The sequence below is a fragment of the Trichomycterus rosablanca genome, chromosome 7 (assembly GCF_030014385.1).
Source record: "Trichomycterus rosablanca isolate fTriRos1 chromosome 7, fTriRos1.hap1, whole genome shotgun sequence".
Classification (NCBI taxonomy): domain Eukaryota; kingdom Metazoa; phylum Chordata; class Actinopteri; order Siluriformes; family Trichomycteridae; genus Trichomycterus; species Trichomycterus rosablanca.
Window position 1 is genome coordinate 19755621 of NC_085994.1, and position 22672 is coordinate 19778292.

Below are 22672 nucleotides of genomic sequence, written 5' to 3' on the forward strand. Positions count from 1 at the left end.
ATGTGATCTTCCAGCAAGACAATGCGACATGTCACACGGCTAGAAATGTCCGACAGTGGTTGGAAGAGCGTGACCAAGAATTCCAAGTATTACTCTGGCCCCTTAATTCCCCAGACTTGAACTCAGTTGATCATCTGTGGGACCACCTTGATCATTGTGTTCACTCTATGGACCACCCCAAACCCCCCCCCCCCCTCTTCCCCACACACACACACACACACACACCCCCTCCAGCACCTGTGGGATGCACTTCAGTCAGCATGGCTCCAGATAGCTGTGACAACCTACCAGGACCTTCCAGCCCGTCTAGCTGGTGGTCATAACGGTGTCTCGACTGTGTAATATGCTTCATCAACATACTGTATATTTGATGAACACATAATAGAAATACCTCACAGTTAGTGCTACATACCGTAGAATAGTTTATACAGTTGCTGTAGACTTCAAATACAGGCAACATGTGGGCAGAATTTAGGTCCGCATTTTTTGTTGCAAGATTAAAAATAAAATAACAAACAAGCAGAAATTGAAAAACGGATCGTATTTTAATTTTCTAAATTAAACATTTTCCATCACGTCAACCGGAAATAAACGTGCAAGCGTGTGTACGTGCTGACGTGTATATTTGCTCTATAAACAGCGGGGAAGTCGAGCAGGAGTTTTGAGAAGAAAGAAAAATAAGGACACCGCATCTCCTGTTGTTTTGACTTTTGTATATGTATATTTGACGTGCATATATTTCCTCCATCTGCAAATAAAAATGAAACAATATGGGGAAGGGATTCTCGTACTGGACACTGTACACCACCGTGGTCATATTAGCTTTATACTGGATGTTCGTCTGACGTCCGAAGTTCTTTCGTCTTGTTTTAAGCCAGTAAACACCCAAAAATCTATAGAATTGCACCCACTGATTCTGCAGTAAGCAAGGAACAAACAACAATCAAATAGATTTCAAAAGGTTCTTTGTTCATTTTTAGTTAACGCCGTTTCTTAAATGCGAGGTTTATCTAAGTGGACAAACATATATTCTGTGTACTCTCAAAAAATGAATAAGCCAGAGATTCCAGTCATACAAAAAAGAATACCGTGATATACTGTGAAACCGTCAGAATTCTGAAAAGTACTGTGATACAAATCTTTGGCTATACCGCCCAGCCCTCCTCACAGTGTTAAAAAAGTAATAAAATATTGGTGCTTGAAAGATGTATGGAGTACATTACAGTAGGACTGGACTGTGAAGGTCTACGTAAACAAATTGCCTACAAAGGAATGTAAATTAAAAGCTTAAAGAATGACAAGTTTACAATTCAAAATTAAACTTTTTAGGCTGCAAAAAGATCCCCATCAAGCTCCCCATCAAGCTGAAAGACTGGGACTCAATTTGCATACAAAATCCTATTCAGTGTGCTTAAAATAGTAGCCTTGCTATGTTCAAAATCGAATTTGGCACACTGTTTGTTACACAACAGCTCTGTTGGGGGGGCTTTTCCATGTTTATTCATTGCTGTGTTAATAAAAACACTGATCCTGAGACATCAGTATCTGTGTGCCTGTTATTTTTTTGTATTAAGCAAAAACATGTCTGTACCACCTGACTCTGCCATACTGGATATTCTGGATACTTATTTACTAATACAAAATCACTGCCTCGTTCTACACTGCTCTTCACACAGATTTCTTTTCAATTCCACAATCTTACAGTCCTGTCATTTAAACAAGGCCGTTCTCACTGAGAACAATAATCTCTGTTCTGCTTTCCTCTCTATTCTTCTATTCTTCAGCCCTCTCTCCTCCTCTGGTCGTATATTCACTCACCTCAATGTCACCTGCTCTCATTGTCCTGTCAGCGTCCTTGCACTTTTTCTCGGTCCCTCTGTCTCTTTTCTTCTGTTATCAGTAAACAACTGGTATTTCTTACTTTGATGTTCAGACATGAAGTATTGACCATATATGATCTGACTGGCCAATATTATATCAAGAAACGCTGACTCATCTTTTGTACTAGTGTCTTCTTCTATTATCTCACTAGCACTCATTTTTCCACTGCTTTTAACTTGCTTTTCTTTCTTTCCGAGGCTGCTGAACAAACTGGTGAATGTCACTGCAACCCTTCCCCTTGTTCATAATGACTTACTGTGAATAAAAGCTGACTAGTAAAAAATTTAACTACACTTTAATCAAACAACATTAATACTAAAATTAATATTTATTGCAGGCAAGTACAACTACACATCATACTATACAAATATAAAAAAAATAAAGCTGCTAGCAACTACTAAATTACACATTCTTTACTACAATTGACACTTTAACGAGACTTCACGTGGGTTTTCTAACAATTATAACGTACAGACATTAACGGCAGTTGATTACGCCAGTTACTATTGTTGTTTGATTGATTAGCACTTGCAGATTGGCCCAATTTCATCTAAAATGTTTGTTTCTACTTTATATACTTACATTAATGTTACCTTTTCATGCAAGTCAGGTAGACACACTTAGCTGAAGTGAAGTGCTGGTGGTATGGTTTGACAGTAATAAGTTTCCAATGGACAGCCAATGGGAACACTGTCGGATTACACAAAGCTAGTGAGTGGAAGTGGGGGGGGTTGGGGGGCATTTTAAGCATATCTGAATATTGGGGGGGCATGCCCCACCCCCATGTGTAATGTGATTTTAAATAAACCCTTCATCAAAAAAAAGTACAGCGAGACAGCCAGCAAACAGAAGTTCCAATCTTGTTAGTGTCTTATCTCATTCGGTTAGAGGGTCAGCAGGTTAGAGCCAGCATCAACTTCGAAGCAACAGACAGTAAAGAAAGAATACATTTTCCAGAGCCTGTCTTTAAAGATGACTGATCCCTTATATTCATGCAATTTTCTCTGCTGAGCAGTTATTCTGTCTATCTTTATCTTTCTGTCTCAATGTGTGTATTCCTGCATTATTTAAGAGATGAGGGGGAATGGTAGTGTCTGCCATTTAGGATATGAGACATAATATTTTTGCGTTATTGAAGCTTTTTGATCATGTGATGCACAATGGTGTTTTTAGCCCTCAGTTTCCAGGTTTGTTGGGATCAAGATTGCTAAGCACATGTTGCACTGAAAGCAAGTATTTAAATGGATATGGGGGGTTGTGGCTTTAGCCTTATAGCCTTTAGTCTATGAGGGTATATTCAACCAATGTTAAGACAGCTTTTAATGTTTTAATAATGGAGTTGTGCAAGGTAAATAGTAAAAAATAAATAAGCAAATAAAGCCACATGTTAATAAAAAATTTTTTTTAACATGACCAGGGCAGCACGGTGACTCATTGGGTAGCACTGTCGCCCTACAGCAAGAAGGTCCTGGGTTTGATACCCAGGTGGGGCGGTCCAGGTCCTTTCTGTGTGGAGTTTGCATATTCTCCCCATGTCTGTGTGGGTTTTCTTCCGGGAGCTCCGATTTCTTCCCACAGTCTAAAGACATGCAAGTGAGGTGAAATAGAGATACAAACTTGTCCATGACTGTGTTTAACATTATGTAATGAGTAACTACCGTTTCTGTCATGAATGTAACCGCAGTGTGTAAAACATGATATTAAAATCCTAATAAATAAATAAATAAATAAAATATGACCACCTTTATTCACCAAGAATCTAGTTCCACCTTATGTAGATTGTCACTGTGCAACAAAATGACTTAAACGTTACCTTTTAGTAATTTAATTTAAATGGACCACCAAGGGAAACTGATACAATGTATATCAGGTATGTATATAATTGTGCCGTTTAACAAAATCTTCTTTTAAACATGGTAAGCATGACTTAAATTAAAATGTCAATTTCCTCCTGTCATGCATGTGATCACCTGATTGCATTCTATTTGAAGGTAACTTTGTGACACATCAAAAAAGTGTTGGTGCAGCACCACTCCAGGGGTCTGTATTTGATCCTTACCTCAAATACTGTTTGTGTGGAGTTTGGTTTCTTCCCTCTAGATACCTCCCAAAAACATTCCAGCAAGTCGCTGACCCTAGGTGTGAATTACTGAGTGTGAATAATTAAGTGTATGATGATGTGGATTTTTTTTACTCCAGAGTATAATAGTGTATCAGTAAGGCAGTGGGGTATTTTATGTCTGTTATGGTTCTAAAAATGAACTACCATCATGCAGGCACGTCAGGATGTTCATTTTTTATAGCAGGAAGCTGATACTAAAAGCAGGTCATAACCATAATGTGCTACCAGGATTGCTGAGAGTGCAGATGCTGCCGGAAAATGAATGTATGGTTCACTTAGGGGCTGAAAAACTTTGGCATTAATATAGAGCATTGTTTACTCTCTTTAAATAAAAAACAACACAATCTAGCCAAAAGAACAGTGTTGTCAATCAGCAAATGTGTCATACTATCTAATGGTTATAATGGATATTTTTTTATTCCAGAAGCACCCAGTGAAAGGGTGGGCCGACGGCGCAGCATGCCGGGCAGCACAATGGATAAAAACCCCTCCGCCATTGAAGAGGCGTCCTCTACAGCTCTTAGAGTAACGGTAAGACGAGATTCACTGCTACCACTGGAAATTATGTATGATTTACCATCTCCTGAATCTATGCTGGTAGACAGGCTGGCCTCAATGTTTGAATGAATGATTGAATATGAATGGATGACAGTGTATTGCCCCACAATGTATATGTGTCTTTTTTAGGGTGTATTCCTGCCCTGTGTCTATTGTTCTTGGGATAGGTTTTGGACCCACTGAATGAAAAGAATTTGGAATTAAGGGCTCTCTTAGATGATAGTTGTCCAGGTAAATTGGTTTCCTCACATCTCCCAAAAACATGCAGAAGGTGACGTTGCCCATAGGTATGGCCCTACCTACATGAAAAATCACACCACAGGCTGTAAAATGAGCCGTTTCCTGTGAAATATGCAATTTGCTGTGAAAGTTTTCTGCTTAGCCATTTAACATTTTTCATTCGCATATTGTATAAAATATGAGGCGCAGTATGCAATATGAGGTGGTCCTAGCAATCATACGACAATTACATTAGTGCAACAGACTTTTCTGTGGTGTAGTGTGCTGACAATGTTTGATGTATGTGTTTGTGTATAGAGTTTGTTTTGTCCTTTTGGGGATTCCATAATCAGTGGAAATGTGTGCTTCTCTATATACGTGATCATCTCTCTGTAGTCTGTGCTGTGCCTCAAAAGAACAAGCCAGTAAATCAGCGGTTCCCAAACTTTTTTTCACCATGGACCGGTTTAATATAAGATATAATTTCACGGACTGGCAGGGGAGGAAGGATTTAAGATAAAGTAACTATAGAATGGAAAATCAGTGTGAAGCTTTTTTATGCTGCAACGAGACGCTGCTCCCACCTAGTGGTCACAGGAGACAGTAACCCTCAAAGAGTTTTGGAAATTTAATTGCTCTTGTAGGGATCACTAATTATTTATTCTTTCTGTGCAGCCCGGCAGTAAATGGCCCACAGACTGCGGCCCGGTGGTTGGAGACCACTTAAGTAAATTATTATGCTTCTGATAGTTTGTCTATGTACAGTTTATTTCTTTTTTATAAACTCAGCAAACTCTAAAGATGTTCGGTTACACTAGCAATCGGAAAACTCCTGAACCGAATTTGTGGATACAGGGGGTGTCTGTCAAAACACAGATTTATGTATTTATGTATCCGTTAGGGTAGGCTGTGCTGATATTTGTAGCTTCCATTTATTTTATCATTCAGTTTATGACTGCTGTAAAATGTGGCACTTTTGTTTAAAAATCTGTTTTTCGTAAATTTAGTAGGGCCCCTACCCATAGGTGTGAGTAAGTCAATCTGTGAACTTGTGGGGCACTGTAATTTGGAAACAAGGTAAGATGTGTACCTGGATTATTACAACATGGGTCTACTTAAATCTTCATCTTAAATTTATATAAAGTATCAAGCATCTGTGGTTTTCAGCACTGTAACAGCACTAATAGGGTAAAGACACAGTAGTGTGTGTTGTAGCATGCTGTAGCACATGAGCAGGTGCAGCAGTGCTGGGTCAATAATAGTCAATAATGCTTCAGTCAATAATATGCATGAGCGCCCTGGTACATATTACTGTGCAGCACCCAGACAACCGCCTGCACTACAGTTCTGCCGTCTCAAAGAATAAAGTGAGAAATGAGAATCAAGCAATCCAGTGCATTTTTGTTTATTTTAATACGATATGAAAAAGCAGACTTTTTGTTTGTCTGTTTGTTTTGATCTGTATTCTGGTAAAGCCGAAAACCTGCAGTTCTCAGCAGTTCTAAAAAATAAATCAGGCTGAAAGTGAGATATTGGAAATGAAAGTAGTCTGCCTTTCTGGCACATTAAATCATGACTTAGCATTTTAGCAATGGTTAGCTTAGAATTTAAAAATAATTCTCTTTTGTTAACTTATTTTGCAATGTACCTTTTGCAAGTTACTTTGGAACACTAAATAAAGTCAGAGTTGTTTTTGTATGTTTGGAATTTTTGAGAAGTCTGGATAACTTGCAAGTTAGTTGTCAAATTAAGCAACATTATCAAACTAAGCTACTTTTGTACTAATTAGTAGAAGTGTGAGGTTACAGATAGGACAGGAGATTTATTGAATACCAGCAGTAGCAAATCACAAAACAAGCCTCACAGTTCCAAGTTTAATATCCTAAAGAGTCCAGGGAAGATATGGTCACTGTCCCAAAACAGAAAGTCAAAGAACAGAGAACAAGGCCATACATGAACAGGCTAAAAGAAGTAACTATAATGCTCAGGCTTACTGAGAAAACGGCATGGCTGTGTAACTCGGTTATTCCTCTGTATTAAATGAAGAAAACAATATAGTTGCAGTGCAAACTGTTATTGACATTCAGGTGACTGTGCTCTCTGGTGACTAGTGGTGTTAAATGTCCTTCTAGATCAGGGGTGTCAAACTAATTTTCACTGAGGGCCACATCTGCATTAAGGTGGCTCCTAAAGGGCCGATTGTAACGTTTAAAGTCTTGGACAATTTGTTGTTTTTCTTGGACGCTAAATTCTGTGTTTGGTGTCAAAATGCCAAATTTATACTGTATATTTATAATGTACAGTATATCTACAGTACATTTATATTGTACTCCTTTACCACAGACAAGGCCTCATAACACAGGAGACATACCAGTTTTTCTTTTTGAAGAACAAAACTTGTATCACTTACTTTCCCATCCCATCTTTCTCTTCTTGTACATTATTCTTGGGATTATTTGTAAATATTTCTCAACATCACTTGTTGGAAAACCGCCTCAGTTAAAAGTGGCGGGATGCGGTCACTTTGCGGGTCACAAAATCGGCATGCATTGCTGAAGATGCAGTTTATGTATGATTTTACAGTGTAAGACAATCATATGTCATTTAAGCTCCTGTGGGCCACATACAATGACGTGGCGGGCCAGATTTGGCCCACAAGCCTTGAGTTTGACACGTGTTCTAGATGTTACATTAAGAAGTAAAAATATAACAATTAAAATACACTCCACCACTGCTGAGATCTTAGACTCTCGAGTTGGAATCTCTGCAATCATCCGCCAGTAGCCCACAAAAATGAGATTGGCTATGTCCTAGAGAAGGCAAACCGAAGGGATTCCTTATTTCTCCTGCAATTGTGGCCTCTGCTGGCTGGTCGAAGGCATCTGCAGAGAGATGCAGAATAATAGAGGTCAGTGCATGCCTGTATGAAGAAGCAGTTGGCTCCTGCACGCATGTCCTAGGGTAAGTGTGTTGGGTATGGCCCACCTCAGGACGCAGCAATAGAGTTAATTCAACTTAGTAATTGGATATGACTGAGAGAAAAATGAAAAAATGCAAGAATGGGAATAAAAATAAATAATACTAAATAAATAAATAAAGCCTGCCCACTGACGGCAAATCATGTACACATTTTATGGATAAATATATAATAGAGTTGGTAAAATCTCAGACGTGATGTTGTTAGTCAGTGCCTCTTTCATTGAGGACATACTGCTTTGTTTATTTTACTGGCAAAAGCCTTGTGTAACCAGGGTGTAATTAATAGTGTGAGTAAACATCTATTGTACCATGACTGGTCTCATGATCCAGCTGAATTTCATTTGTTCCTGTTTGCTTTTAATAACTAAAGTACATTTACAGATCTGTTTCTACACCATGGCTGCTATTAAAGACATTTAGTGTGGCACCAGTGATTTGTTTCTCTGTATTTAAATTGGCCTAATATACTTACCTTTGTGGCAATTTGAGATTAAAAATAAAAAAATTATTGGTTGTTATGTTGTACATATGCAATGGAATTTTGAACACAAAACTGTGGATTTTGGAAGCGTATACTGATGTGTATAGATATATATTTAACAGATTTTCTAGAAAGTACATATTGGTGTGTTCGAAAACCTAGTGAGCTCTCTACATAGACAGCATTTTACGTCATCCTACACATGCTCCCAAGAAGGAGACTGTTCGAATTCTTAGATGCCTTAAATTTGAACGGTATTTTGACTGAATAATGAGGGAGCATTCGATGAAAAACATATTGTCGCTGTCCGATGAAAAACACATACCTCCACTTTTAGCGGTTTTCACTTTTTTACATGTTGATTGTGGGTATAAATCTCTGTCTGTCCATAGCAGAGAATATCAAAATGTCCAATGAAAAGATTAAAAATCACGCAATCTCTTTAACGAGTATCTCCATTGGCTGCTACACCTGTCTATCAAAACCACGTATCTCCTCTTCCTTCCCCTCCGGTACTGTTTGAGAAATTCGTAATGTTTGATCTATACATTTTATTCAGGTTAGTCAATTGCATGGTTGTTAACATGATTTATATGTTTACATGTAAGTCCATTTCACATGTGAAACCGATGGACTGACAACCTGATAAAGATATATTTTAATTTCTGTGCTGAATTGTATCTAAATGTCACCATCTGTGGTTTGTTTGTTTTTTCTTTTTCCTGAAAAGTTGAGTTTTTCGAGATACCTGTTTTTTATCGGACAGCGACGATATTTTAGATAATTTATAAATATCTCTAGCAATATTTAAAATAAACTACATGTTTATACCCAACTTGATACAAAATGACATATTTTAGCCTACAGACATTGTGGCATTTATGTCTCAACCTGTAAGTTAACATGATTTAAGAACTGAATTAAAATATGAGTTTAATCCAGCTGTGTTTGTGTGTGGTAGCTGGACAGATGGAATTAGGAAATTGTTGTATGTGTTGTGCCCACCTCTGTAATGTGCATGTTTATTCTGTTGGCAGCACATCCTGTTCTTGTGTTATTTTGTCAGTCAGGGCTCAGAATGCTGAACATTTGATTGCGTGTTACATAAGGCTGGCTTTTGAAAGACCATCCCACATCAAGGATGCAAAGCCGTCTTTGGCACTGGTTACCATGATCATAGCACAGCCCACAGTTAATTGTTTTAACTTCCTTTGTCATAGTTTGGGATTAGTTTTACATTTAGATTTACAGCATTTGCCGGGCACTTTTATCCAAAGCGATTTAGACCAACAGTGGCAACCTGGCAGTAGTAAGGCTTGAACCTGCAACCTTCTGATTACTAGTCCTGTACCTTAACTGCTGAGTTACTGCTGTACCGCTGTTTTACATGATAAGAAAATAGATATTAGAAATATAGGTCTTTAATTTTAATCTATTTTTATACCAATAGTTGAGTTACTGTGTTCTTCATCTCTGGAAGAATTAATGACACGTTCTTCCCTTTTATTAACAATCTGGGAAAACAATATAAGTTCATGCATAGACTATACAAACTTAGTGTTTGTGATTTTTATGTCATATGAAAGATGATTTTTTTTGTGGTTTTGTAAGTATAGAGACAGTCCAGAGAGTTTTGTCTGTCAAAATGTACCCAAAATGTTTGGTTTTCAAAGCAAGTATATGTTACATTGACTTTATCTTTTAGAAATAACTGCACTATGTACTAAGTGCAATCAGATAAAAAGGAACAAAAACAGCCAAAAAGTACTTAATACAAGTTGACACGATTTAGCCTTTAGGCACTGTGGCTTTTATGTCCTGAATGAAATGTTTGGTTTTAGACCTGAATGAGAGTACATGAATATAATCCTGCTGTGTGTGCTAGCTGGACAGATGGAATGAGGATATTGTTGTACTTGTAGATCATTGATGTTCTTTGGACACAGATGGTTGTGCCCACCTCTATATTGCACTTGTTTATGCTATTGGCAGCACATCCTGTCTTTATGTCCTTTTCACAGTCAGAATGCAGAATGCTGGACAGTTTAGTGTGTGTAATGGTAGGTTGCCTCATGGATACAAAGCTGCCCTAACATGAGTAATCAAGTCACACAGAAAGAGTTGGAGGATGACTTCAAAACAGTAAAAAGAACAGTTACACACTGAACAGTAGGTAATGAACTGCACTGTAATCATCCTACAATCACCCTTCATTTCATGCAAAACTCCACTGCTAAAAAAAATCACATCACAGAGATAATGTATGGATGTAAGCCCCAAGGCTTATGATTGCTAGTGCCCTCTTAACTTCTGTCTCAGTGCTCTAGTTAAAACCAGGTTTCAGGTTGTTGCCCACTCCACCACCCCAGTTAGGGGAGTATGGAATCTTAGGTATTGTGGATCTAGTAAATGGCCAAGAAAAACATTTCACTGTTCACACAGACACTCTAAAACAAATAGACACAGCTTTCTTTAAAAATACAGCCAACAATCAACAGTGCCTAAAGATCAGAAGAGCAGTTGAATTTGGATAGGCCTCAGGATAAAGGAGTAAAATGGATTAATACTACTTACTATGGTGATCTGTTGTCCAAAACATGGCAACTACCAGTCAGTGCAAATCACACACAAAAAGACAAAATATATAAAGCAATTTTCTACACATTAATCTCAGCAAAACAGTGCCAGGACTCTACTGACACACCTTAGTGATATAGCCCAATTATTAATATAGACCTCACCACTCTAGCTCAGTTCTAATGGTTTTCACCAATTGCTGGCCATAAACATTGTTAAAATCATATACATGTATTCATACTAACAAACATAAGCAAAAAACAACAACAAAAACAACAGAGGAGAAAAAACAGTGATTGATTCTGCGCATCAATTTGCAGGATCCTGTTAAAATACTACCCATTAGCATCTGCCAGACAGGTTAAGCTATTCTAATACAACCACTCCATGTGTAAGGCCTACCTGTTTGTTAGTTCTAGTTACTTTGGTACTTTGAAGATAATAGGTTGCTATGAAATCACTTTTCCTTAAGTCCACAATAAATGTATGTATTTACAGTTTAAAGGCTATAAATCAAAAGGCTATGCTTCATTAGAGATGAGTTGCAAGTGAAATCTAAAGTCTATTTTTATGCTACTTAAGTGGGACTTGAACCCAAATCGCTAAGTCAAGTGTCCATCTCTGTGAGGGCCAGATTATTTAGGATCAATCAGGGACAGGGAGGGGTTCTCACAGGCCACCAATAGCAGTCTTAGGAGAGACAAATCACAAATCGCTGACAGGTTGTTGAGCAGCCAAGACTCATAGATGCCAGAGGACATAAAGGCTATGACCAGAAGCAATGTTGATAAGGTGAATGTGTCGTTACACACAGTGCATCCAACCCTTTTGTAAATAAGGGTTGCATAGTCACATGCCACCACCTGTCAACCACCAAGAGCAATTACAATAGACATGCACATCAGAACTAGACAGTGAACCATTGACTAGTCAAATAAATCCTGTTTTGTCCAAGATCAAGTGGACAGCTGGGCATGTGTGCATCAATTACCTAAATTAAAATAGAGCACCAGGATGGACTGTAGGACGATCCACCTCAGAACATACAGAAGTTGAAGAAACTGCTGTCTAAATCATGTCTTGTGGTGTCCATGTCTTGGAGGATGTTAGGTCCTAATATTTTGGTTCACTGAAGTAGAAGAAGCTTGGTCCAAACTTGAACCTTCCTAGAATTGGCTGTCTGTCCAAATTGGGCATCTGGAAAAGTAGAGACTTGGTCAGGCTTGCCACTATTGTGCCCCTGGGTAAGGTTCTTAACTATTATAAATCACTGACAAGTTGTTTAGCAGCCAAGACTCGTAGATGCCAGAGGACATTTACATTTTCAGCATTTAGCAGACGCTTTTATCCAAAGCGACTTACACAATGAGCAGAACACGATGAGCAGAACACGATGAGCAATTGAGGGTTAAGGGCCTTGCTCAGGGACCCAACAGTGGCAACTTGGTGGTGGCGGGGCTTGAACCGGCAACCTTCTGTTTACTAGTCCAGTACCTTAACCACTGAGCTATCACTGGCCATGAAGTGCTACTGAGCTTTAAATTGTAGACCATTTGAATGCACAGGCTGCATAATCACATTTTACCACTTGTCCACCACCACGAGCACTGACGATAGTCTAGACAGTGAACCATTGGCTAGTCAAATAAATCCTGTTTTGTCCAAGATCAAGTGGACAGCTGGGCATGTGGAAAAGTAGAGACTTGGTCAGGAAACTAAGAAAGGGTACATGCCGGGTTGCCACTGTTGTGCCCCTGGGTAAGGTTCTTAACTATTATAAATGGTCACAATTGTAAGTCGCTTTGGATAAAAGTATCTGCTATATGCTGGAAATGTAAGGAAGGGCTCCTAAGGTTCTGTGCAGAGATAGGAGAACCTGTTGGAGGGACAACCATCTATGAAGTACTCCATAAGTCAGAAGCCACTGTTAAGTGTCGAGTTTGCTAAATAACAAGTAGAGGACTTTAGCAGCATGGGTATGATGAGGTGAACATTAAACTCTTCGACTGAGTAGCAAGCACTATATCTGGCTATAAACAGTTATTGCACCTCACCGACTAATCCCATCCCTATAGTGAAACATGGTGGTGGCAGTATTATGCAGCCAGAGACAGGAAGATTTGTAGGAAATGGTGGACATATTAATGCAGCCAAAGATACAGGATTATCCTTGAAGAAAACCTCCTTTAGAGTACATGCAGTACAAGTTCAAACCTAGGCTCACAGTTTACCTATCAACATGACAATGACTAAAAGCATACAGTCAAAACAAGACTGGAGTGGCTTTAGGGCAAGTCTCTAAATGTCCTTGAGTGCAGCCAAAACCCAGACTTAAACGCTATCAAGCATCTGTTGAGAGACCTGAATGTGGCAGTTCACAGACGCTTGCTATCCAGTCTGAAGGCGTTTGAGACACTCTGCCAAGAAGAATGGCATAAACCGCTCAGAGCTTATAGAGAGGTTTTTAAGAAGACTTGCAGCTGTAACTACATACATACAGACAGACAGACTTAAAGACAGACCATTAGGTTTTTTAATTTAATGTGGCCCGGCTACAAACGCAGCTTGAGTATCCAGAAAACTAGGTTTGCTGCTCATTATGCTGCATTTCTACAACCCCAAATCAGAAAAAGTTGGGACAGTATGGAACATGCTAATAAAATAAAAAAATGCAGTGTTCCTTACATTTACTAGCCTTATTTTAACCATGTCCAGAAGCGGCGTCGATTTTCTGGGCTCGGAGACATCTAGAATGCAGAAAAGTACATTGAGATTTTAGAGCAACATGTGCTGCCTTCAAGACGTCATCTTTTCCATAGACGTTCATGCATTTTTCAACAAGACAATGCAAAACCACATGCTGCACACATTACAAAGTCAAGGTTGTAGAAGAAGAGGGTACAGGTACTGGACTGGCCTGCCTGCAGTCCTGACCTGCCCCCAATAGAGAATGTGTGGAGAATTTTAAAACGGAAAATGCGACAACAACGACCTCGTACTGTTGCACATCTTAAAACATGTTTGCAGGGGAATGGGACAAAATAAAAGCTGAAACACTAAATCACTTGGTATCCTCGGTGCCAAAACGTCTTTTAAGTGTGGTGAAAAGGAATGTTAACATTACAAAGTGATAAATGCTTTACTGTCCCAACTTTTTTTGGAATGTGTTGCAGGCCCGAAATGCAGGAATGGATGTTTATTAATAAATGAAATGAAGTTGAGCAGACAAAACATGAAATATCTCAGGTTCATCCTGTCTGCAAACAAATAAAAGTCAAAGTAAATGTAAGAAACTCTGTGTTTTTCTTTTTTTATTATTATTTGTATTTTCCATGCTGTCCCAACTTTTTCTGATTTGGGGTTGTAAATTGTTTTCAATAAAAATAAAGCTGGTTTTGCCATTTGTTACATTTAGTCTATTTATTCTATTTTGCCCTCATTATTTTAGTCAACCTACACAATGATGTACAGTGTATCACGAAAGTGAGTACACCCCTCACATTTCTGCAAATATTTCATTATATCTTTTCATGGGACAACACTATAGACATGAAACTTGGATATAACTTAGAGTAGTCAGTGTACAGCTTGTATAGCAGTGTAGATTTACTGTCTTCTGAAAATAACTCAACACACAGCCATTAATGTCTAAATAGCTGGCAACATAAGTGAGTACACCCCACAGTGAACATGTCCAAATTGTGCCCAAATGTGTCGTTGTCCCTCCCTGGTGTCATGTGTCAAGGTCCCAGGTGTAAATGGGGAGCAGGGCTGTTAAATTTGGTGTTTTGGGTACAATTCTCTCATACTGGCCACTGGATATTCAACATGGCACCTCATGGCAAAGAACTCTCTGAGGATGTGAGAAATAGAATTGTTGCTCTCCACAAAGATGGCCTGGGCTATAAGAAGATTGCTAACACCCTGAAACTGAGCTACAGCATGGTGCCCAAGGTCATACAGCGGTTTTCCAGGACAGGTTCCACTCGGAACAGGCTTCGCCAGGGTCGACCAAAGAAGTTGAGTCCACGTGTTCGGCGTCATATCCAGAGGTTGGCTTTAAAAAATAGACACATGAGTGCTGCCAGCATTGCTACAGAGGTTGAAGACGTGGGAGGTCAGCCTGTCAGTGCTCAGACCATACGCCGCACACTGCATCAACTCGGTCTTCATGGTCGTCATCCCAGAAGGAAGCTGACGCACAAGAAAGCCCGCAAACAGTTTGCTGAAGACAAGCAGTCCAAGAACATGGATTACTGGAATGCCCTGTGGTCTGACGAGACCAAGATAAACTTGTTTGGCTCAGATGGTGTCCAGCATGTGTGGCGGCACCCTGGTGAGAAGTACCAAGACAACTGTATCTTGCCTACAGTCAAGCATGGTGGTGGTAGCATCATGGTCTTGGGCTGCATGAGTGTTGCTGGCACTGGGGAGCTGCAGTTCATTGAGGGAAACATGAATTCCAACATGTACTGTGACATTCTGAAACAGAGCATGATCCCCTCCCTTCGAAAACTGGGCCTCATTGCAGTTTTCCAACAGGATAATGACCCCAAACACAACCTCCAAGATGACAACTGCCTTGCTGAGGAAGCTGAAGGTAAAGGTGATGGACTAAACCCAATTGAGCACCTGTGGCGCATCCTCAAGTGGAAGGTGGAGGAGTTTAAGGTGTCTAACATCCACCAGCTCCATGATGTCATCATGGAGGAGTGGAAGAGGATTCCAGTAGCAACCTGTGCAGCTCTAGTGAATTCCATGCCCAGGAGGGTTAAGGCAGTGATAATAATGGTGGTCACACAAAATATTGACACTTTAGGCACAATTTGGACATGTTCACTGTGGGGTGTACTCACTTATGTTGCCAGCCATTTAGACATTAATGGCTGTGTGTTGAGTTATTTTCAGAAGACAGTAAATCTACACTGCTATACAAGTTGTACACTGACTACTCTAAGTTATATCCAAGTTTCATGTCTATAGTGTCGTCCCATGAAAAGATATAATAAAATATTTGCAGAAATGTGAGGGGTGTACTCACTTTTGTGATACACTGTATTTATCTCTTTAATTCTCCCACCACATTGTCTCTCTACCTTCGAAATGATAAATACCTTTCTCCGTAATCCTTCTGGGAAATTAAATACCCAAAGCATTCACATACCATTGTGTTTGCTCTCTTCCAATATTCAATGCGCTCGCCCCACTCTCACACACTCCACAATCATCACACCCCAAACACCACCACCATGTCTGTGATGTTTACTCTCTTCAGAGGCTAAGGTAAACAATCTGCCTATTCATTCCCACACTGCTACTAATTACTCTGCCAAATTAATTGCAGAATTCGTGATTAGACCCTGAACCAATCAGCTATACTGTGTGTAAGCATGTGCCCCTTGCATACTGATTGAATGCTGATGAGGGCTTTGTTTGGAAGTCTTTATTAAACTTAAACTCTCTGGTGACGGTAACCCTTCTTCTTCTGCCAACTCACTACAGGCGCTCAGTGTTCAGGGCTGTACTAATGGAGCAGGATCCTATATTACAAAACCTTATTCAGTGAGATACCATGCTTACCCGGGAGACTGTTAATACCTTTATCTGCTGATATTAAAAGTGGTATTTTGGGCTAAGGGATAAATTAGTATTTTCTGCACTTTTTGCACACTTGAACAAAGTTCACTGTGCTTTTAACGTACATTACACGGCCTGAAGTATTTAAATTTGTTGGAAGACCTATTTCAAAATCATTAGCATTAGTATGAAGCTGCCTCCTTCCCTTCCTTGTGGCTGTAACAACTTCCACTTCTCTGGAAAGCCTTTCTGCAAAATGTTGGAGTCTTGCTGTGGAAATTCATGCTCATTCAGGCAAAGAGCATTATTAAGGTCAGGCACTGATGTTAAATAAGAAGGCTTCGAGCATAATCAATGTTACAATTCATCCCAAAGGTGTTAATGGGGTTGAGGTCAGGGCTCTGTGCAAGCTACTGAAGTTAATTTAAGCCAAACTCCTCAAACAGTGCTTCATGCTGGAAGAATGGGGCATCATGGTGGCTCAGTTGGTGCACTGTCGCCTCAGAGCAAGAAGGTCCTGGGTTCGATTCCCAGGTGGAGCAGTCTGGGTCCTTTCAGGTGAATTGGAGATACAAAATTGTCCATGACTGTAAACTGATGAACCTTGTGTAACGAGTAACTACCGTTTCTGTCATGAATGTAACCAAAGTGTGTAAAACAAATAAGTTTTTAGACTGTTTTCACAAAAGATAAATGTAAAAGTTATTTAATACAATAACACCTTTTTTTCTTATTTATTTCTATTGTGACTTCTACCATATCAATTGTCCAATAATCAACTCAACAATTTGTAAAAAAGCTTCATTTTTTTTACCAATTCTCACAACACAGAGAGATGCTGCTGCTAAAAAATGCATGGACGTCCCTGGAAAAGATGACGTCTTGAAGGCAGCATGATGTTGCTTGAGGATCTTAATGTACTTTTCTGCATTAATGCTGCCATCACAGAAGTGTAAATGACCTTTGCCAAGGGCACTGACACAGCCTCATACCATGACAGACCCTGGCTTTTGGACTTGTTGCTGATAACAGTCTGAATGGTCCTTTTTGTCTTTGGTCCAATGCACAAAGTGTCCATTTTTTTCAAAAAAACGACCTGGAATGCTGATTCATCAGACCACAATACACATGCAGGAACACTATATTTTTATTTTATTTGCATTTTCCATACTGTCCCAACTTTTTCTGATTTGGGGTTGTAGTTTTATGGATGTTGGTAACAGAATGATGATATTTAGTTTTTATTTTTACAAAGAAAGTTGCCATGAATGGAATTTTTGCATATTTCAAATTGCCATTTTATATTATTCATTTTGCACATGTATACAGCTAGAGAGCATAGCTAACACCTCGTTTGATCTGTCTGGGTAGAGTTCAATTGTCTACTTTGATTATGAACTTAACAATTTTTACCAGTGGCCATGGCTTTTTTCCAAGCAAAACTTAAATCTGTGGTGCTCTGTAAATAGTACCAATGTCTTTTACAACCCCGAATCAGAAAAAGTTGGGACAGTATGGAAAATGCAAATAAAAGAAAAACACAGTGTTCCTTACATTTACTTTGACTTTTATTTGATTGCAGATAGTTTGAACTCAAGATATTTCATGTTTTGTCTGGTCAAACTTCATTTCATTTGTTAATATACAGTGGGGGAAATAAGTATTTGATCCCCTGCTGATTTTGTAAGTTTACCCCCTTACAAAGACTTGAACAGTCCATAATTTTTATGGAAGGTTTATTTTAACAGAGAGAGACAGAATATCAACAAAAAATCCAGAAAAAAAACATTAAATAAGAGTTATAAATTAATTTCTATTTAATTAAGGGAAATAAGTATTTGATCCCCTACCAACCAGCAAGAATTCTGACCCCCACAGACCGGTTATGTGCCCATGAGGCACACAAATTAGTCCTGTCCCTGTATAAAAGACACCTGTCACAGAATCAGTTTCTTCCGTTCAAATCTCTCGACCACCATGGGCAAGACCAAAGAGCTATCAAAGGACGTCAGGGACAAGATTGTAGACCTGCACAAGGCTGGAATGGGCTACAAGACCATCAGCAAGAAGCTTGGTGAGAAAGAGACCACTGTTGGTGCGATAATTCGAAAATGGAAGAAATACAAGATCACAGTCAATCACCCTCACTCTGGAGCTCCATGCAAGATCTCACCTGGTGGGGTAAGAATGATTCTGAGAAAGGTGAGGTCAGTCCAGAATTACACGGGAGGAGCTTGTCAATGATCTCAAGGGAGCTGGGAGCACAGTCACCAAGAAAACCATTAGTAACACACTTCGCCGTAATTGATTGAGATCCTGCAGTGCCCGCAAAGTCCCTTTGCTCAAGAAGGCTCATGTACAGGCCCGTCTGAAGTTTGCCAGTTAACACCTGAATGATTCAGAGAAAGCTTGGGAGAATGTGATATGGTCAGATGAGACCAAAATTGAGCTCTTTGGCATCAACTCCACTCGCCGTGTTTGGAGGCAGAGAAATGCCCGGTGGGGATGGTGTTCTTGGGGTCATATCCAGCATTTCTCTGCTCCCAGCTCCCTTGAGATCATTGACAAGCTCCTCCCGTGTAATTCTGGACCGACCTCACCTTTCTCAGAATCATTACCCCACCAGGTGAGATCTTGCATGGAGCTTCAGAGTGAGGGTGATTGACTGTGATCTTGTATTTCTTCCATTTTCGAATTATCGCACCAACAGTGGTCTCTTTCTCACCAAACTTCTTGCTGATGGTCTTGTAGCCCATTCCAGCCTTGTGCAGGTCTACAATCTTGTCCCTGACGTCCTTTGATAGCTCTTTGGTCTTGCCCATGGTGGTCGAGAGATTTGAACGGAAGAAACTGATTCTGTGACAGGAGTCTTTTATACAGGGACAGGACTAATTTGTGTGCCTCATGTGCACATAACCGGTCTGTGGGGGTCAGAATTCTTGCTGGTTGGTAGGGGATCAAATACTTATTTCCATTAATTAAATACAAATTAATTTATAACTTTTATTTAAAGTTTTTTTTCTGGATTTTTTGTTGATATTCTGTCTCTCTCTGTTAAAATAAACCTTCCATAAAAATTATAGACTGTTCAAGTCTTTGTAAGGGGGTAAACTTACAAAATCAGCAGGGGATCAAATACTTATTTCCCCCACTGTACATCCATTCCTGCATTTCAGGTTTAGGGTTAGTAATGAGGTGAAAAAACTAAATAATGATGTGATTCCAAACAGGTGATGTCAACAGGTGATTGTAATCATGGTTTGGTACAAAAACAGCATCCAGGAAAGGCTGAGTCTTTGATGAGAAAAGATGATGTTTATGTTGCCATGGTGATGGTGGACGCTGGCGCATTTGGCTGCCGCTACCGTTACCATATTTTACCGTATTTTATTGTATTTTTATCGTTTTTCGTTTTCATCTTTTTACTCACCTTGTGGATCTATTTCTTTTATGTTACTTTTGATACTTTTATTTGTTCTTTTGATACTTTTTGTTCTTTCTACTGTACATCGCGTCTGCGGCCGGTGGTGAACGGTGGATGAGTTTTCCTGGGATCGGCACAATGTTGAACTATTCTGTTGACCAGCTGAGGAAGTTCAACAATTGCACTACTCCATCGTGTATTTCAGTCATCAAACAGCTTGGACTCCTTCGCCGGCCTCGTTATATTCACAGGGGCTCCCGAAGAAAGCTTGTTTATTTTCGAAACGGTAACGCTATTCCATCCTTCTGGTCAGCCGTGCGCACTGTCGCTCCGCAAACACGTCATCAGAGCGCTGCTGCCTTGCACACCAGTAGCGGTGTAGTCTCCATGACAACGCTGTCCACGGAGTGGGATGGGAAACGCGGAGTGGACTTTGCAAATCTCCGTTCTCTTCCTCGTTCCTCACAGCCAACTACACAACAATACCACTTGAAAATGGCATTGCTTAATGTTCGTTCACTCAACACAAAAAGTACTGTACTTAGTGAATTTATATCTGACAGTGAACTAGACTTTTTCTGTCTCACTGAAACTTGGCATAAACCCTTGGATTATTTTACGTTAAATCAGACCACGCCAATGGGATACTCGTATATTGATGAACCTCGTATGGAAGGGCGAGGTGGTGGTGTTGCTGCAGTCTATAGGGATGATATTAAAATAACCACTTTGTCTTTTCCTGCTGCTCTTTCTTTTGAACACCTGGCTTTCAAGTTGTCAGGGCCTACTCCTCTGGTCACTGCTGTAGTTTATCGTCCGCCAAAGCCAAACGCTTCCTTTCTCTCTGACTTTTCAGATTTTTTAACCCAGCTTAGTGCCCTCTCATCCTCTGTACTGCTTATGGGTGATTTTAACATCCATATTGATGACAACAACTGTAAATTTGCCAGGGAATTTTTGGAATTGTTACAGTGTTTTAATTTCACACAACATATAAATTTTCCAACTCATAAAAAAGGTCATACTCTTGACCTTGTCTGCTCTACTGGTGTCCTAGTTCATCAGCCGTCCAGCCATGACCTTACTGTCTCTGATCATTTGACAATCATCATGGACATTGAGGTCACTAAGCCCATCACTAGAGCTAAACGTAAAATATCCTTCAGGAATCTTCAATATATCTCTCCCTCTGCTTTCTCAGATTCTCTTGTTAAAAAGATGTCTGTCTGTCCTGTACTGTCTAGTAATTAATCTGACCTTGTCGATTACTATAATAACATACTCGCCTCATGTCTTGATGAGCTGGCTCCTTTGAGAACCAAATTTGTTTCATTTAGTCATTCTGCACCATGGTACACAATTGAGCTTCACCAAATGAAATCCCGTAAACGCCAGCTTGAAAGACTTTATAAGAAAACCGGTCTAACAGTACATTATCAGATTTATTCTGATTATCTTCAACATTACAAAGACGCTCTTACGGCAGCCCGATCCACTTACTATTCCGAACTCATACATGCTGGATCAACAAATCCTAAGACTCTGTTTTCCACAATAAATAAACTTCTCAAACCAGTTGACAATACTACCAATTCCTTTACAGTTGACAAGTGTAACTCTTAATTCTCATTTTTTCAAACAAAAGTTGAGAATATCCACAATTTTCTGACAGTTTCCCCTGTCATCTCTGTTTCTCCGCCTATCTCACCTCAATTTATTACCCAGCCTCTGTCTCAGTTCTCACCTGTGTCTCATTTGGACCTATCTGAGATCTTAACAGGGATGCGAAGCTCCACTTGTGTTTTGGATCCTGCTCCATCAAAACTTGTTAAGGGTTGTTTTCCAGTTATCTCATCACTTATCACAGAGATAATCAATTCCTCTCTTAGTTCTGGCTCAGTCCCTCAATCACTCAAATTGGCTGCTGTTACTCCCATACTTAAAAAACCTGGACTTGACTCTAACATTATGAGTAACTTTCGGCCCATTTCCAATCTTCCATTTCTGTCGAAAATACTGGAACGTGTTGTTGCCTCACAGCTCAAAGATCACCTAAATTCCAATAATCTATTTGAATCATTTCAGTCTGGTTTCCGCCCCCAGCACAGCACTGAGTCAGCCCTCCTCAAAGTCACAAATGACCTTCTTCTTTCCTCAGACTCTGGACAAATTAATATTCTCGTCCTCCTTGATCTTACTGCAGCTTTTGACACCATTAATCACTCCATTCTTCTGTCCCGCCTTGAATCCTCTGTCAACATCACTGGTACTGCCCTTTTGTGGTTAAGGTCATATCTCGTAAACAGACAACAGTTTGTTAATATCAACAATTGTAGTTCTGCCATTGCTCCACTGTCCCAAGGCGTTCCCCAAGGCTCAGTGTTAGGTCCCCTTTTGTCTATTCTCTATATGCTCCCCCTTGGTGACATCATACGTCGGCATGGTTTACATTTCCACTGCTATGCTGATGATATTCAGCTTTACATCTCCTCCAAATCCATTAATACTGAACTTCACTCCACTCTGACAAATTGCATCACTGAAATGAAATTGTGGATGAAAGCTAATTTCCTCAAATTAAACTGTGAAAAATCAGATATGATCATCGTAGGTCCTACAACCCTGGCAAAAACCACAAAAAATTTTCAAATTACCATTGATAATGACACTTTGTCTCCGTCTTCTAACATCCGAAATCTTGGTGTAATTTTTGATAGCAACCTCTCTTTTGACCGCCATGTAAATCACATCACCAAAACTGCTTTCTTTCATCTAAAAAACATAGCACGTCTACGTCCATCACTCTCCTTTTCTGCCGCCGAAACCTTGATTCATGCTTTTATTACATCCAGAA

General features: G+C 39.6%; 1 protein-coding gene across 1 annotated transcript in view; it reads left to right on the plus strand.

Annotated features, from left to right (window-relative positions):
- dab2ipa (DAB2 interacting protein a) overlaps window positions 1-22672 on the plus strand; it is a 195796-nt gene that overhangs the window by 57332 nt on the left and 115792 nt on the right. Inside the window, exon 2 of the mRNA XM_062998485.1 lies at window positions 4428-4534. Coding sequence (XP_062854555.1) covers window positions 4428-4534 — 107 coding nt within the window. The remainder of the gene's footprint in view (window positions 1-4427; window positions 4535-22672) is intronic.